We start from the raw sequence: 14,936 nt of genomic DNA, 5'->3' as shown, positions 1-14,936 counted from the left end.
AATGTGAGCAGGATATTGCCTTGCTGCAGAGGGATTTGGATAGATTGGGGGACTGGGCACTAAAATGGCAGATGAAATTTAACGTAGAGAAATGCAAAGTTATGCACTTCGGGGTTAAGAATGCACAAGCAATTTACACCCTAAATGGTATTGAACTAGGGATAACCACACACGAGAAGTATTTGGGAATTGTTATAGACAACAAATTAGGCAGCAATATGCAATGTCAATCTGCCGTTGCTAAGGTCAGTAAGGTTTTGTCATGTATAAACAGGGGCATAAATTCGAGATGAAAATATAATTTTGCCTCTTTATAAATCGCTGGTAAGACCACACACTTAAATATGCTGTGCAATTTTGGGCACCTGTTCTAAAGAAAGATATCATGGCACTAGAAAAAGTGCAGAGATGAGCTACAAAATTGATAAAAGGAATGGAGCATTTTAGTTATGAAGAAAGGTTAAAAAATGTAAATCTCTTTAGTTTGGAAAAACGGTGCCTGAGAGAGGATATGATAACATTATACAAATATATTCGGGGTCAGTACAAACCATTATCAGGAAATCTATTCATAAGCAGGGCTATACATAGGACACAAGTTCACACATTTAGGCTTAAAGAAAGGAGATTTTATCTAAGGCAAAGAAAAGGTTTTTTTTTACAGTAAGAGCAATACGGATATGGAATTCATTGCCGGAAGAGGTGGTTTTGTCAGACTCTATACAGATGTTTAAGTTGCAATTGGATAAATACTTGCAAAAACAACATACAGGGATGTAATTTCTAATTAGTGGGGTAATAGCTGCTTGATCCAAGGAGACATATCTGACTGCTATGTTGGGGTCAAGAAGGAATTTTTTCCTAAATTGTTGCAAAATTGGAAGCGCTTCAGACTGGGTTTTTTGCCTTCTTTTGGATCAACAGCAAAAACATATATGTGAGGAAGGCTGAACTTGATGGATGCAAGTCTCTTTTCAGCTATGTAACTATGTAACTATGTACAGCAGGGACACACACACCAAGATAAGTCTCCAGCGACTACAGAATTAGAAATACATGTTTATGTGCCTAGCACTATAGTGTTCCTTTAGACTGTGAATAAATCCTTTATCTAGTTCAGTATGTTATTTTGTATTAAACAAGCACTATTATGATTACATCATGCAAGTAGAGGTATATGGCAAATCCTTGTGGATTAGTGCAAAGGGCATAATACTTAATGTTGTTTAGGAGGCAGCAGGTTTGCAGGTGTGCAAACCTGCTGCCTCCTAAAAAACTTTAAAAAAAAAAAATTAAGCAGTGTTTTAAAACGGTTTATTTTCATAGTTAGAAGTCTTTAATGGTGATAATAGGACCTTCCCTTACATGAGTGGACATAATATTAACTGACAAATAAACATAAAAAGTAAAATGAAACATTTCAGTTGCAAAACATCACGAACTATAACAGAGTAAGCATTAATGATGTTCTAGTATTAAATACATACCCCTTTACTCCAGTCATAACTGCTCCATATGTCAACTTTGTTTAAAGGCACAGATCACCAGGTCTGCCAGAGATATGTGCCTCTTTGACCTATTTCAGCTAGCAATTGGGCCATCTATCCTTACCTGCAAGATCACTCCTTTCTCCAGTAAACTCTGCTTCTTGGCTGTCATGACAAAATAGTGTGTATCATCTTTATAATACACAATGTTTTCCAAATCGATTCCTAGAACGGAGACAAAAATAAATCAAAACTAAAGCATAGGTTTCTCGCCAAGATGATCTTTGACTAAATTACTAAATGGAAACACATTGTCGTACACTAATCAGCCATAACCATCATTCAGATTAGCTTCAGATATACAAAATAGAATCAGCCATCAGATCTCAACCACTCACATATTGCATCCCCCAACATAGTGCATAATCATGTTAAAAGCTCACTAATCTAAATGTGGGGCAAAGCTCTAAAACCGGTACATTCCATGTGAGTTCCATGGGAATTTTTTCAGACTTTTTCATTGTTTTCCACAAAGTACTCAAAGTCCCCTCCCCCTGTTTCTGTTTTTATACATTTTCTTAGAGAACGATCACAAAATCACAAGAACAAAACCAAACAAACCTCTGCTTTCCCTTTAGGACTGGCCACATTCTATATACACTAACCTGTGGCCTCCCGTAGATCTTGGAAGAACTTCTGGTTGAATATAAAGGCCACACCACTGATCTCCTCCACTTTTGCCTCTGCCGTTGTATTACGGTTGATGAAATTTGCTGTGATGGCAATTGCCAGCTTACCGCGGAACTCTTTTCGCCGGAAACCTATAGGAATACAACAACAACAAAAAATCATTATTTTTTTTAATTCTTTTTTCTCCCCGTAAGAACAGTTGCTCCATAACCTCATATGTACACCTCTGCTCTGTGCTTTAAACAAATCTACCCAATAAGAATACATTTGTGATATACGCACATTTTGTATGTTCATATTATTTACTGGATATGTTTGTTTTTTTAAATTCTTTATTTTTCATTTTTGGTGCTTGATATTTTAGTTTCACAGACAGGTGTGCACGTAAGTGCTCCAAAAATATTTAGATACAATTTAGTTTAAGTTTTGCACCAATTTTGGGTCAAGCAATAACATATTCAGGAATAACATCAACATATTAAACTTTAAATGATGCGCTGTCTAGATGTGACAGTATGTTTTGTATACCCTTGCGTTTATGAAGCCTTATGTTTGGTGTCAGCACCTGCGGATTGTGGGTCTGCTGATATTAGCGCTCTTTGTGTGCGGTGGTGTGTTGGCATGATTATGGTGTGTCTGTGTTGCGGTAAAACCGTGTTCGTTAGTCTAGTTCTTTATGTTGTGCTGAGTGAGGGAGTCTGTCACAGGTGGTGCTCTTGCATTGATTGGTTACCCCAGACCAAGGGGGCAGCGGGGGGGGGGGGATTCTCAAATAGCAGTGGTGTCTTGCCTTTCAGCCCCGCCATTATGTGTAGTTTGTCTTGTATAGTGACACATCTGAGGATAACATCTCTGGCTGGTGGGGTTTTTAGGTGTGGGGCGCTAGGTAAGCGGTACACTCCGTCAATTATGATTTTCTTTACGAGTGAGTGTAGCAGCACAGTAGTCAGCAGGCGCCTGACATAGTGCGGCAGCTCGTCGGCAGAGATTGTCATGGGTATGCCCCGGATTTTGATATGGGAGCAGCGCTGTCGGTCTTCAATGGTTGACATTTTAATTGCCAGGTAGGTGTGTTGTTGCTGGATGTGTTTGATGGTGTCTTCCATTTGATTCATGAGTGTGGACTTTCACTACTTCTTCCGCTGTGGCGCTCACCCTTTCTGCGACTGTGTGTAGTTCAGTCTTGAGGATGGCTGAGTCAGCGGCCAGTAGTTTGTGGATCTCTGCTAAAAGGATTTTGAGGTCTCGTTTGGTGGTTGGGGCTGAGTCATCTGTGGACTCCAGTGGTGGTGTCTGTGGCTCTTGTGAATGCCCTGGGGAGCCAGGTCTGTGCAGTGTTGTAGTGTGTGCACTCATCTGCTGCAGTGCCTGGGTGTGCGGCCTTGCAGGTGGTGGTGTCTGGGGGAGCTCAGAGGGGACAGGATCTGGTTGTTTCATGTTGGGTGCCTTGTCCGGCTGTCGTATCTGAGACAAGCCAGGTATATTGGGGCTCCGTTGCGCTGTATTGGGTGCCTGGTCGAGGTCCGGCCTTTCTGTCATGGCGGCTGGCTTAAGAGTTAGTAGGCCGTTGTAACATGGCCCCTATATCCCTGTCCACAGTTGTACCTTGCGTTTTTTGAGAACGGCGCCCCATGGCTGGTGTGTGAGCAGGGACGATGGGTTGTTCCCACAGATAGTTGGTGTTCCCGAGCTCCGTCGGGTATCCGCACAGGATTTCAGCGAGGCCGGGGATCGATGGCGTTTGGTAGGCCCCGTTCTTGCGTCTCCTTTTCTGCAGCCGTTGCGGCTGGAAGAAAGGCATCGGGTGGTGCGGTTAACTGTGCTGGTGCCCGTTTGGTAAGTGGCAAGGCTGGATGGGTACTGGAAAGTTTGATATTGCTTGGATTAATTTGTAAGAGTTGGGAGCTAAGCGAAATGGCGTCCGCACGAGTCTAGTAGCAGGCTCCGCCCCCCTACTGGATATGTTAACCCACAGCCCCCACCATCATGCCTCTGTGTACATTCATATGTACTTTTAATGCTTCCTTTACACAAAAAGCATATCTATGTACACTCATTTATTTCAGGAAAAGAAAGAGAAAGGGGGAAAAATGAAAGGAAGAGAGCAAGAGAAAGTGTGAGAGAAAAAAAAAAAAAGAGCGAGAAAGAGGGCAAGACACAAGTAGGGCAAAAGGAGGCGAGAGAAACGGAAAAAAAACCTCCCCAACATACCTGCCAGCGTGTTCCTTCTACCATCAGCACCAATAATGACATCAAAATCAAATTCGGACACTGGGTGAGTGCTAGGGTGGATCTTTGCTCGCCAACCAACACCTGTGGGAAAATAAATAATTTATCGCCCACTGAATTATTAACTACAAGATGGGAAAACATCTTTCAAACTGTGTCCTAAAGACAATGTTTTGGTTTTTCAGTGCAGACCTGCTTTGATACAAGTGAGAAGAGGCATTGGTTAAGATGTATTACAATCTAATGGAACAGACGTAATGCAGTCATATCCTGAAACTGAAAAAGACAGAAAAGGCCATTGAATAAGAACTCTGCTTATAAATCAGCCAGTTCACATTTGGCCACAGTGACCATTTTGCTACTTCTAGTGTGTTTTAACAAGCCACAAAATCACCTGTTGATATGCAAAACATGTAAGTTTGAAAGTTTGTTGTGCTTTAAAAAAAAAATAAAAATAATAAAAATAATAATAAATAAATGAAATACCATTTTTTTTCCAAATGAGCTTAATGGAGTGGTGTTCGTGTCTAGATCATGTCCCTACAGCCTGCTATTTCAATCGGTTTGTTTATGCAGCCCCAGCCACACCCCTCCTGGCTGAGACCCACACAGCCTCCCTACACACTTTCTGAAAAAAGCTCAAATTTTGTAACTTCCTTTATTGCATAGTGTATTTAATTTAACTTAGATTGTGTTATCTTCTGTGCTGTTAGTTCCCTGCCAGAACTTAGTGCAGCCTCCTGTGTGTGATTAAAGTTAAATTAACCGTGAACAGACATGCAAACACACCATGCTCTAAGATCTTATTAAACATGAATCCATTTTATTATGCAGGCTGATGAGTCACAGCCAGGGGATGTGCAGCTAGTGCTACATAAAGCAGCTTCATTAAGCTAAAGATGTTTTGGTGCTTAGAGTATTCCTTAAATGTTTTTTCTTGTAACCTACTACACTATGCACCAATCCTAAGAATGACACACTGTCAACAGTATGTTTAATGCATGCAAGCTTATACACATTGCCTAAACAAAAACCAAGTTTCCTTCATGTGTATTTTGGAAATAATGTCTGGTATTCATTCTGGCGTACTGTAAATTTGTTTGACTAGTTTAAAAATCCAGACAGTGAAGTTGCTGACATATTGAGTTTTCAGAATAGTGTTTATGCTCATTCTTTAATTACGTGTTGGTTAACACCCTGGCAGATGGATGACAAAGCTTGTTATTCCTTGTGTAGATAATTGATATAGAGAACTTGTATAAATGTGTATGAAAGTTGTGGACCAGAATACCTGGCAATATTTGTCAGCAGGTATGCAGTGATTAAAGGGACACTGTAGGCACCCAGACCACGTGATCTCATTCAAGTGGTCTGGGTGCACTGTCCCGGGTCCCTTTACCCTACAAAGATAATTAGTGCAGTTTTAAAGAAACTGCAATAATTACCTTTCAGTGTTAACTCCACCTCTAGTGGTATTTCTAGGCACCAGTGTAACCACTGCCTTTTCTCTGAAAATGCAGCATTTACATTGAATAGCCTGTAGATGACAGACTATAGGCACCAGAACCATTACATTTAGCTGTAATTGTTCTGGTGACTCTAGTGTTCCTTTAAAGTGAAAATTCTACTATTGCCAAAGAAAGATCCATCACTTACGTTCATTTTCCTGGCTCTCTGGTGGCTCGATCAAACCCTGGAATTCCACATTCACATGAATCTCAATACCAAGGATTAAGGAGACTTTGAGGAGGATAAGCTGCAGCTGTCGGATACCTGGATAGAGACATGAGATTAAATTGTGATGAAGCCTCTGGTTCTTCATACCAATAGATAGATTACAAAACGTATTTGCACCATGTAAAAGATAATTTATATGGCATTTAAAAAGTGCTCAGGTGGAAAATGCATGTCAGAAGTAGTCTTTTCAGTCAGATCTTTCTAAACGTCAGTATGTTTGAGCATTACGAAAACAAGCACTTTTTCACAGTTACTCTAAAGATAGAAAAATAGTTGATCAACATGTCCAGGCTTTAACCCCTTAAGGACCAAACTTCTGGAATAAAAGGGAATCATGACATGTCATGTGTCCTTAAGGGGTTAAAGAAATAATCTATGAACCAAAACAAATTTAGCTTAATAAGTAGATTTGGTGTATAGATCGTGCCTCTGCAGTCTCCCTGCTCAATTCTCTGCCATTTAGGAGTTACATTACGTTTGTTTGGATGCGACTCACACAGCCTCAATGATAAAAATGGTTTAATTTCGAATCTTATCTTACAGCACAGTTTACTTTACAAGTTCTCTGCTTTGCGAATAGAACTTTCCTTCAGAAAGATTTATCTCCTGTTTGTTTTGTTTATCTCCTGATGAGCCTACAACAACTTCATGTGTGTGATTAAACACACTGTGCAATAAAGGAAGCCAAACAAAGAAAAAAAAAAAAAAAAAGACGACTTTTTCCAGGAAGTCTGTGTGTGGTTGCTGCATAAACAAAGTGTATTAACTGCCAAAGGGCTCAGATTTGAACAGAGAGACTACAGAGGCTAAACACTATACACTAAAAACATTTTATAAACCTAAAGTGGTTTTGGTGCTAGGAGTGTCCCTTTAAGTATTTATCTCTTTCACTGCATGGATACTTGTTTTTCTCCTTTTTTTTTTAATAGATGACTAAAGTGACAATAGTCACCAGAACCACTACAACTTAATGTAGTGGTTCTGGTGTCTATAGCCTGTATAGCCTGTCCCTGCAGGCTTTTCAGAGAAAAGGCAGTGTTTACATTGCTGCCTAGGAACGCATCTAGTGGCAGACAGCCAGAAGGCCACTAGAAGTCCAGTGCTGCAGTGTTCAACGCCTGCACGTTCTGCATGGACATGCTAAACACTCCCCATACAGATGCAGCGATTCATCGTTTATGTTGTAGTGGTTTTGGTTCTTGCACGCCTCATTGTCTCGAATACTCATGCTGAACCAAGTGGACTGCACACCGTATCTGGTTGTGACATAAAATATTTGCCAATTTGCTGGCAGTATTATGAGTTGATGCGAATGAGTACTCAAAATGATTTACAATTATTTTGAACATAATAAGCAAGCTCCTAAAATTAATTGTATTAGTCAGACAGATAAACAGAAGGAGCGGATACATGAACTTCGCAGATCCAGGGAAGAGGAAATACTCTTTAATGGTGATTAAATCTTTCCGAGGAAGCTGGTGACAATACATTACAAAAAAAAAGGTACTAGTTAAATGTGTTATTACCAGAAATGTATCACACTCCCTGCCAGGAGTCCTGCTGTGCATAGTCAAGCAATACACTGCAAAGGAGCCTGGCCGAGAGAGAGTTGTACACGCATGGGGTAGTGACAGACAATACAGAGACAGAGCCAAAGACAAGGATGACCACTTGGCTGGCCTTAGCAGGCAACAGAATAAAAAAAAGGGGATTGTGCAGACGTATCTAGAAGGTATTCATGAGATTTACTGTTTGAAGCAATTACTAAAACAAGTTACCTAAAAGGTTTTAATTTCCATATAATTTTTAAAATGTGTTTTGGGAAAGGGTAATCAAGCCCTTCTTCGTAAAAGAGCATTGAATATTACAACTTTACTAGGCAGTAAGTTGTCCTACATTTTTAAACCACACAAGCTATTAAAAAAGGAGAAAATTCAGAAGTGGAGTCCCCATTTTACAGAAATCCACAAACTGGCAGAACCAGGAAGATCCAATGGAAAAGAAGCAAAGTTGCAAGAATATTTGATTCTTAGTTAACCAAAATGGTGGCACCTATAATTCAATTCAGTTAGCAGACGTAGTGACTTTATAAAACACTTCTGAACAACATTCATCTTTACTTTTTACTGAATGAACAAAATCAACAAAGCATCAACATTATTATACTTGGCAAATTATCTTTCAGATCATCAGTGTAAATATGGCCAGAACAATACTTACTGATATGATCAATGGCTCCGGCACAAAACTTGCCATGAAATTTCTTGGCCCCAAGACTTCGCAGGTCATGGATGGTAAAGGGCCACAGGTGAAGGACATTATTACGAGAAAATGCATCCCTCTTCTCGACTACTATTACTTTGGCCCCTAAAAGGCAGAGCTCAATTGCTGTGCGCAAACCGCAAGGCCCAGCCCCTATGATCAGACACTATGGAAACAGAAAAGAAAGAGGTAGGTTTAAATTGAAAATCTTGAATGCCATTGCTACAGGTATATTTTGAGGTCCTTGTATAGATATTTACAGACTGTTTGCTTCAATCAGGTCTCATGAGAGATACAAAATAACCACTTATCTAATGTTTATTAGAGAGCCACACAACTCGTGAATACGTATTATATCTCACAGAAATGCACAGGGGGTGCAAAATACTCTGACAAAAAAAAAAAAACTAATTGCAAACTTCAGGCTAAAATAAACAAGATATAGCACATATTACAAAAATAAAATAAAGATCCAATTGACTTTAGAACTCAATCGATCCTCTTTTTTATGAGCTCAGAAATGTAGGTGCAATTTAAAAAAAATAAATAATAATAATACACAGTATATGTCTAACTTCAGGAATGCATGATATTAGTTTACATGAGAAATAGGTATATGATGTAGTAATTTTTAAGATATTATTTGGTCCTAGTACATCTGAATAAAATATGATATGCTTCTTTGAAATAACTTTTTCAGTTACATAAATGGCTGATAGTTGCCCACAAATTCTCTCAGGGGTATCTACTAAAATGAGAATTGAGCTTCTGCAAGAACACTGTATCAAGTAATAAGGGAAAATCAAAAACAATTCCAACCAATGAATATACAGAAAGATATAACGCCGCTACTACAGATAAAGTCACTATAGATGTAGCATAAAGAAAACATCACACTGTTTTGGTATGCATCATTATTAGTCACCAGCGAGGAACACCAGTATAGTCCGTGTTACCATGTCTTACTGATTCCCCCAATGAAAGTGTCTCAGGTATTCAGTTTAGAAATTGCAACTACAGATCCAAGACCTCAAAGCAAGTGTGATGGCATTAGCCTAATGAGTATTGCATCTCCTACATGAGACAAAGGTTCTCTACTCTCTCTGCCCACTCCTTGATGGATGGGATTTTGTCAGATTTATTAAAAAGTGCATCTTTGTTACATTTAGGATATGTAGAATCAGGAAGCAACTATAATTCTATGGTGATAGAGATGTGGCAAGAAATAACATGAAGGCAGGAGCAAATAGGGGAAGGGCTGTCATAGTACTCACCTGAGCATGAATCCTCATACAAAACTAAATTTAAGAGCATAGCCACCAGATATGAGAAGGTGTGCCCAGCTCTCTGTGACATCTCCAACAAGTGGGTGAATTATCCCTCCATATTGTATGTAAAGTGTGCAGTGTCAAATGCCACCGACTAGCCTTTTTTTTTTATTGACCAGTTGCATAAGGAAGTCTTTAGAGGAGTTATTTTTACTTAAAATTGAAATTCACTTTGAATTACAATTTTCAATTTAGTAAATAACAGTGTCTCTGGTCACCTCCAGCCATAAATTCTAAAACGAAAGTGTTCCTCTTTAGCCATTTTAAATATTAGTAACATTGTTTGTGGCCAACAAGATAACAAATTTTCTTTATACTGTGCTACATTGCTACACGCAATGAATCCCTTTACTGTTTCCTCTACATAAAGCATTCACACATTTGGCTTAGTCTATTCAAGGACTTGGCTCACTAATTTAAAGAGCAATGGATGCACGCTCACCTTGGTGTTGGTACAGGCTTTCCCCTTCTTGTAGTCTTTGTGACAGCCCCTCTTGTCAATTTTGGACCATAAGGCTTTGGCTTTCCAGTAGTTGAGCTTTGACTTTAGTTTATGGTAAAAAGTGCGATAATCCCGGGGTTTTAATTCCAAGTAGTCACACAGTTCCTGGAAGCTTTTCATAGTCCCCTTGCAAGTTGTGGCTTGGACAAACCGATCAAAAAGAACATGGGCCTGGTTCACCTTGTCATTCCGACTCTCCTCCATGGTTCAGGCTGGGCCAGACCCACGGCCCACCTGAAGTCCTCTCGGAGAGAGAGAAACAAACTCTTTCAAGGGGATGGCATTATCAACCTAGAGATCAAAAGAAAAATCAGTTAAACACTACCCACCTAAAAATAAAGCCTAATTCACACATTAACCCGGAACAATTTTATTTTATTTAACTATATAAGCTAACTGGGGCATGGGTTTCAGCCTTGGCTCTGGAAAACATTCTAAGTCAAAAACAACTGGAGGATCAATGTTTGGACACTTATTCTACTTTACAATGCATAAAGAAAGAAATACTCTTGGCAAACTCATTTCAAAGTGTGCTAATAAAAAAATACAACAAATGCATGGGATTAAACAGAAGTGGCTATTATCTTTGGTCTATCTATACTTTGAAGTGGCCCCACAAACTCACTTTTCTACTATATTTTCTTCTGCTCTCTTTCAGTATGTGTTCTTTTCTGACCTATTTCTCTTAAAAACGTAGGGACAACTTTGTCAAGATTTGTCAGGCTTAGAAAAAATACATATGACAAAAGGGTGGAGTTTAATGCATAAGGCAAGCTCCATTTTCTTTGTCAAGATTATGTACGAAAACGACATAAGACAAAGTAGTCCCTTACTTTGCCTTCTTTTTTTAGATAGAAACAGATCATAAAAGAAGAGAAAATTCTGAAACAGGAAGAAGAAATAATAATAGGAGAAATGCAAGTCTGAGAACAAGCAAACCTTATAAGGTATCCATATATTGTGTTATCCCAATACAACATTGATTCTTATATTTGTGCCATGTAAATATTTGGGTCCATGTCAATTGTAAAAATCAGAAGAAGGACCTAGTACACCTGTATTAAAATGTATATTAAATAAATTCTGCAGCACAAGCCTACAATTACTACAATTAAAGGATTTTCCGTAGCCCCTGTGAAAGTGCTACTGTTCAAGAAAAAAAACGAAGAAAACAAACAAACATGGGACATGATCTGGGAACTGAAATATGGTGTGCTGGTTGGTACCACTTTACATTTTATGGAGACAAATAGATAAAGTTTGAATTGCCAAGAATTCACAGTTTATTTAAAATTTTAGGCCGAAAACCAGACAAACTGTATACTTTTCAGAGAATATTAATGCAGGGCTCGACTAATCCCAGGCACCAGGTCGCCATGGCTATTATAAATGTTGTCCTGGTGGCTGGTTGCATCATCCTGATGGGTACAGAATGGGGGGAAATGGCAAGGGAGTTGTAATCTTTAAGCACGTCTTGCTCTGCGCCCTGCTGTAATGCCTGGAGCTGGAATATGACATCACTAAACAGCACACGAGGGAGTAGAGCAGGAAGAACTTGAAAATTACAGGATCAGAGCAGCTCCACTGGATCACAGGGAAAGGACCCCTCCAGCTCTCCCAATGGTAGGGAGCCCACAATAATCTGAGTGAATATGGCAGTGTCTGTGTGTGTATGTATGTGCCTGTCAGAGAGTGTGTGTGTGTGTATGTATGTGCCTCTCAGAGAGTGTGTGTGTGTGTGTGTGTGTGTGTGTATGTATGTGCCTCTCAGGGAGTGTGTATGTATGTGCCTGTATGTGCCTGTCAGAGAGTGTGTGTGCGCGTGAGTCACGGGTTTGTGCGTCTATGTGACCAGAGCCATTCTGATCGCATAACGAAGGTATTTTTACTTATCATTTTCACCAAGCTGTGCCAGTCTTCAAGGCTTTATAGAGATGCTTTGAATTAATGCATTTCTATGGGGAACATTCAGCACCTCCATGCAGAGCTAAGAGACGCTGAATGTAGATAAGGACGCATCTCTAGTGGCCATCTTAGTGACTGGCACTAGAGGTGTTACTATTCAGTATTGTAAACACTGCCTTTTCCCTGATAAAGCAATGCTCCCATTGAAAAGCCTGCAGAGATAGGACAGAGACAGTGATTATAGTGTCCTTTTATAAATTGTATTTTTGTTGCTGAAAATAAAGCTTTGTTTGTTTAAAAAAAACCAAAAAAAAAAAACACACCTGGCTCCTAGCAAATTTGTCAAGTCTGTATTAATATTTGGAAAATAGTAAATGCAAGAATGAGAGATTACAAATCAATACGAACATTAGCAAAAAGATTTTAAAAAGAACTTTCATAATACAACATAATATATGACTGAATAACGAGCTGAAAGAAAAGCCCACTTTTTTTTACGAACGAACACATTTTATATGAAGACAGACAGAAGGCTACTATGGTTAATATGGAATAATTATTTAACTGGGTAGTCACAGTTCAGTTATTTTAGCCAAATCAGATTCCAATTTGCTAAAATTCAAAGTAGCCTACCGTATATCTCAATATTTAAATCCTCATTGATGTTACATTAATAAAAAAAAAAAACTAAAAAAAACAACAACAATCTATAATGTAATGGAACACATGCAATATAGACTTGTGTTCAATAACAGGCGTATTGTACCTTCTGTAAAGCTTGCTTCATAATCAGAGAAAGCAATCTATATAATAATCAACAACAATCCATATTATGCCTGGGTCAACATTTAAAAGTGAAATCCCCAGGTTTAGCAGCTTTTATGTACAATAGGACATGACAAACAACCCTTACAGTAAATGGATAGCAACGTTCTCGAGAGGTTCCTGATCAAAGGTAACTCATGTTTTCCCATCAGTTAAAAGGACTTGATAAAGCGAGACAAGAGCAGTTTGATCCAATGCAGCCTTCTGCCACTAAACACATTTGTGGTTACTTTGGCATGGAATCAGACAGCCATTTGAAAAGTGGAATAAAGGAGTAACAGAACTTTTTCCTAATAAAACAGTAAGCACGTCTATCAGCAAGTGAAAGAAATACTGATATTTTTCATAACTAAGACTTTGGTGTAAGATATTTTTAGTTCAAATTTTCTATTATTCTGTTTCCCTTTAGACTATATTTGAAAACATTCAGATAATTACGATGTGTTTCTAAATTGGAATATATTTTACTAGCCGATGAATGCATGGTAACCATAAAGCATGTCTTGGATAGATTTCATTCTAAAGGAGTCTCTAAGCACCATAACCACTACTGTCTGCTGTAGTGGTTATGTCAACAGGAGTGCAGTGGCGCCAATGCATGTTAAGTAATAAAACCACTGGAAATCAAAGGTCAAAAACCTTACATGTGGTATTCTCTCAAGATAATATGGATTGTGCTACATGGCTGTGCTCATTGGCTGAGAGCATCAGCTGAGTACTCTCAGCCAATTAGCATGGTCCTAGATCAGCTGTGCTTCATTTTATATACACATGGAGTCTTCTGCAGAAGACAACAGATCAGAGAATGTGGCCCTGGTACCTGGGGTATCCAGATAATTTGCAATACATTTTTGCCTACTTACCATAGGAAGGCACCAGGGTAATCCTGGCACTATAGCCACAGCAGTGACATGTAATGACTTTGCAGCAGACTCTACAAAATCAGCGGTATTATAAAAATGACCCGAAAAAAAATAAAAAAAATAAAACCTCATAAAAGGACACAGCCAGCTATCGAGGTCAACCACTTGCTCTTGGCCGTGACCTATTAATGACTTATCTTACATCTAGGTCATTGAACAACTGAACACTAGTGATGGAATATACATCATTATATTTTACATATTCTTCATGCACGCAGGAGAAAGTGAAATGGGTCATGTCAGCATGTGATAATTACCTTGTAATTTAGCGTAACCAAGAGCTGAGAAGGCACAGCTGGGGTAAGGAATTTTGTATCTATGACTGCTGTCTATTACCAATAACAAGTAGAAACAACACAGTAAAAAAATACTGAGGGGAGGGCTTTGGTACAGTAAGATAGCTCCGTGTTTTCACGTCCCAACTGTTAAATCTGTTCAAATCTCAGCGCTGCAACTTTAGCCCTAGCAAGGTCAATTCGGCATTATTCTTACAAGACCAATAAAAGACGTGTCACTGCAATGGACATGTACACCATCTAGTCATCAGCTAACAATTCAAAAATATAGAAGTGGAGCCGTGCAAACAACAAATATCGTGCTGCTTACAAGCCCCACCAACCCACCTCACCCAAAAAAGTAAAAAAAAAAAAAAATAGATTTAAGATTTCTAAGCAATCATACAATTGCATTTCACAAAAGAAAAACCATATAAAAGCAATGTAGGTCAATGCAGAAGAGAACCTAACATCTCTTATAAAACACATTAACCCAAGAACAGGAAGCACCAGGGTCCTGTAGCATTAGACTGCATGGGGGAAGGCACAGTAAAAGGTCTGATGTGAGGAAAAGGACACAGCTGGTATATTGCAGAGGGACAAACGGAAAATCTGCAATTCTATTTTGGAATAATATTATATACACACCTTAATAGCTTAATGCACCAACAAAAATAAAATGGGGAAAACTATGTAAAGGGAGAATATAAAATGTTTTGAGTGTGTTTTAGTGCACCTTCAGATATTTCAATATATTTTAATTTGTAATCATG

At 38.8% G+C, this 14,936-nt stretch overlaps 1 protein-coding gene across 1 annotated transcript in view; it reads right to left on the bottom strand.

Moving 5' to 3' along the window:
- MICAL3 (microtubule associated monooxygenase, calponin and LIM domain containing 3) overlaps window positions 1-14,936 on the bottom strand; it is a 216,598-nt gene that overhangs the window by 133,141 nt on the left and 68,521 nt on the right. Inside the window, exons 2-7 of the mRNA XM_063447645.1 lie at window positions 10,176-10,526; window positions 8,364-8,571; window positions 6,063-6,179; window positions 4,389-4,490; window positions 2,153-2,308; window positions 1,612-1,712 (exon numbers count right to left, since the gene is read on the bottom strand). Of these exons, the coding sequence (XP_063303715.1) occupies window positions 1,612-1,712; window positions 2,153-2,308; window positions 4,389-4,490; window positions 6,063-6,179; window positions 8,364-8,571; window positions 10,176-10,439 (948 nt within the window). The 5' untranslated portion in view covers window positions 10,440-10,526. The remainder of the gene's footprint in view (window positions 1-1,611; window positions 1,713-2,152; window positions 2,309-4,388; window positions 4,491-6,062; window positions 6,180-8,363; window positions 8,572-10,175; window positions 10,527-14,936) is intronic.

This window comes from Pelobates fuscus, chromosome 3 (genome assembly GCF_036172605.1).
Source record: "Pelobates fuscus isolate aPelFus1 chromosome 3, aPelFus1.pri, whole genome shotgun sequence".
Lineage (NCBI taxonomy): Eukaryota > Metazoa > Chordata > Amphibia > Anura > Pelobatidae > Pelobates > Pelobates fuscus.
This window is presented reverse-complemented; position numbering and strand designations above follow the sequence as displayed.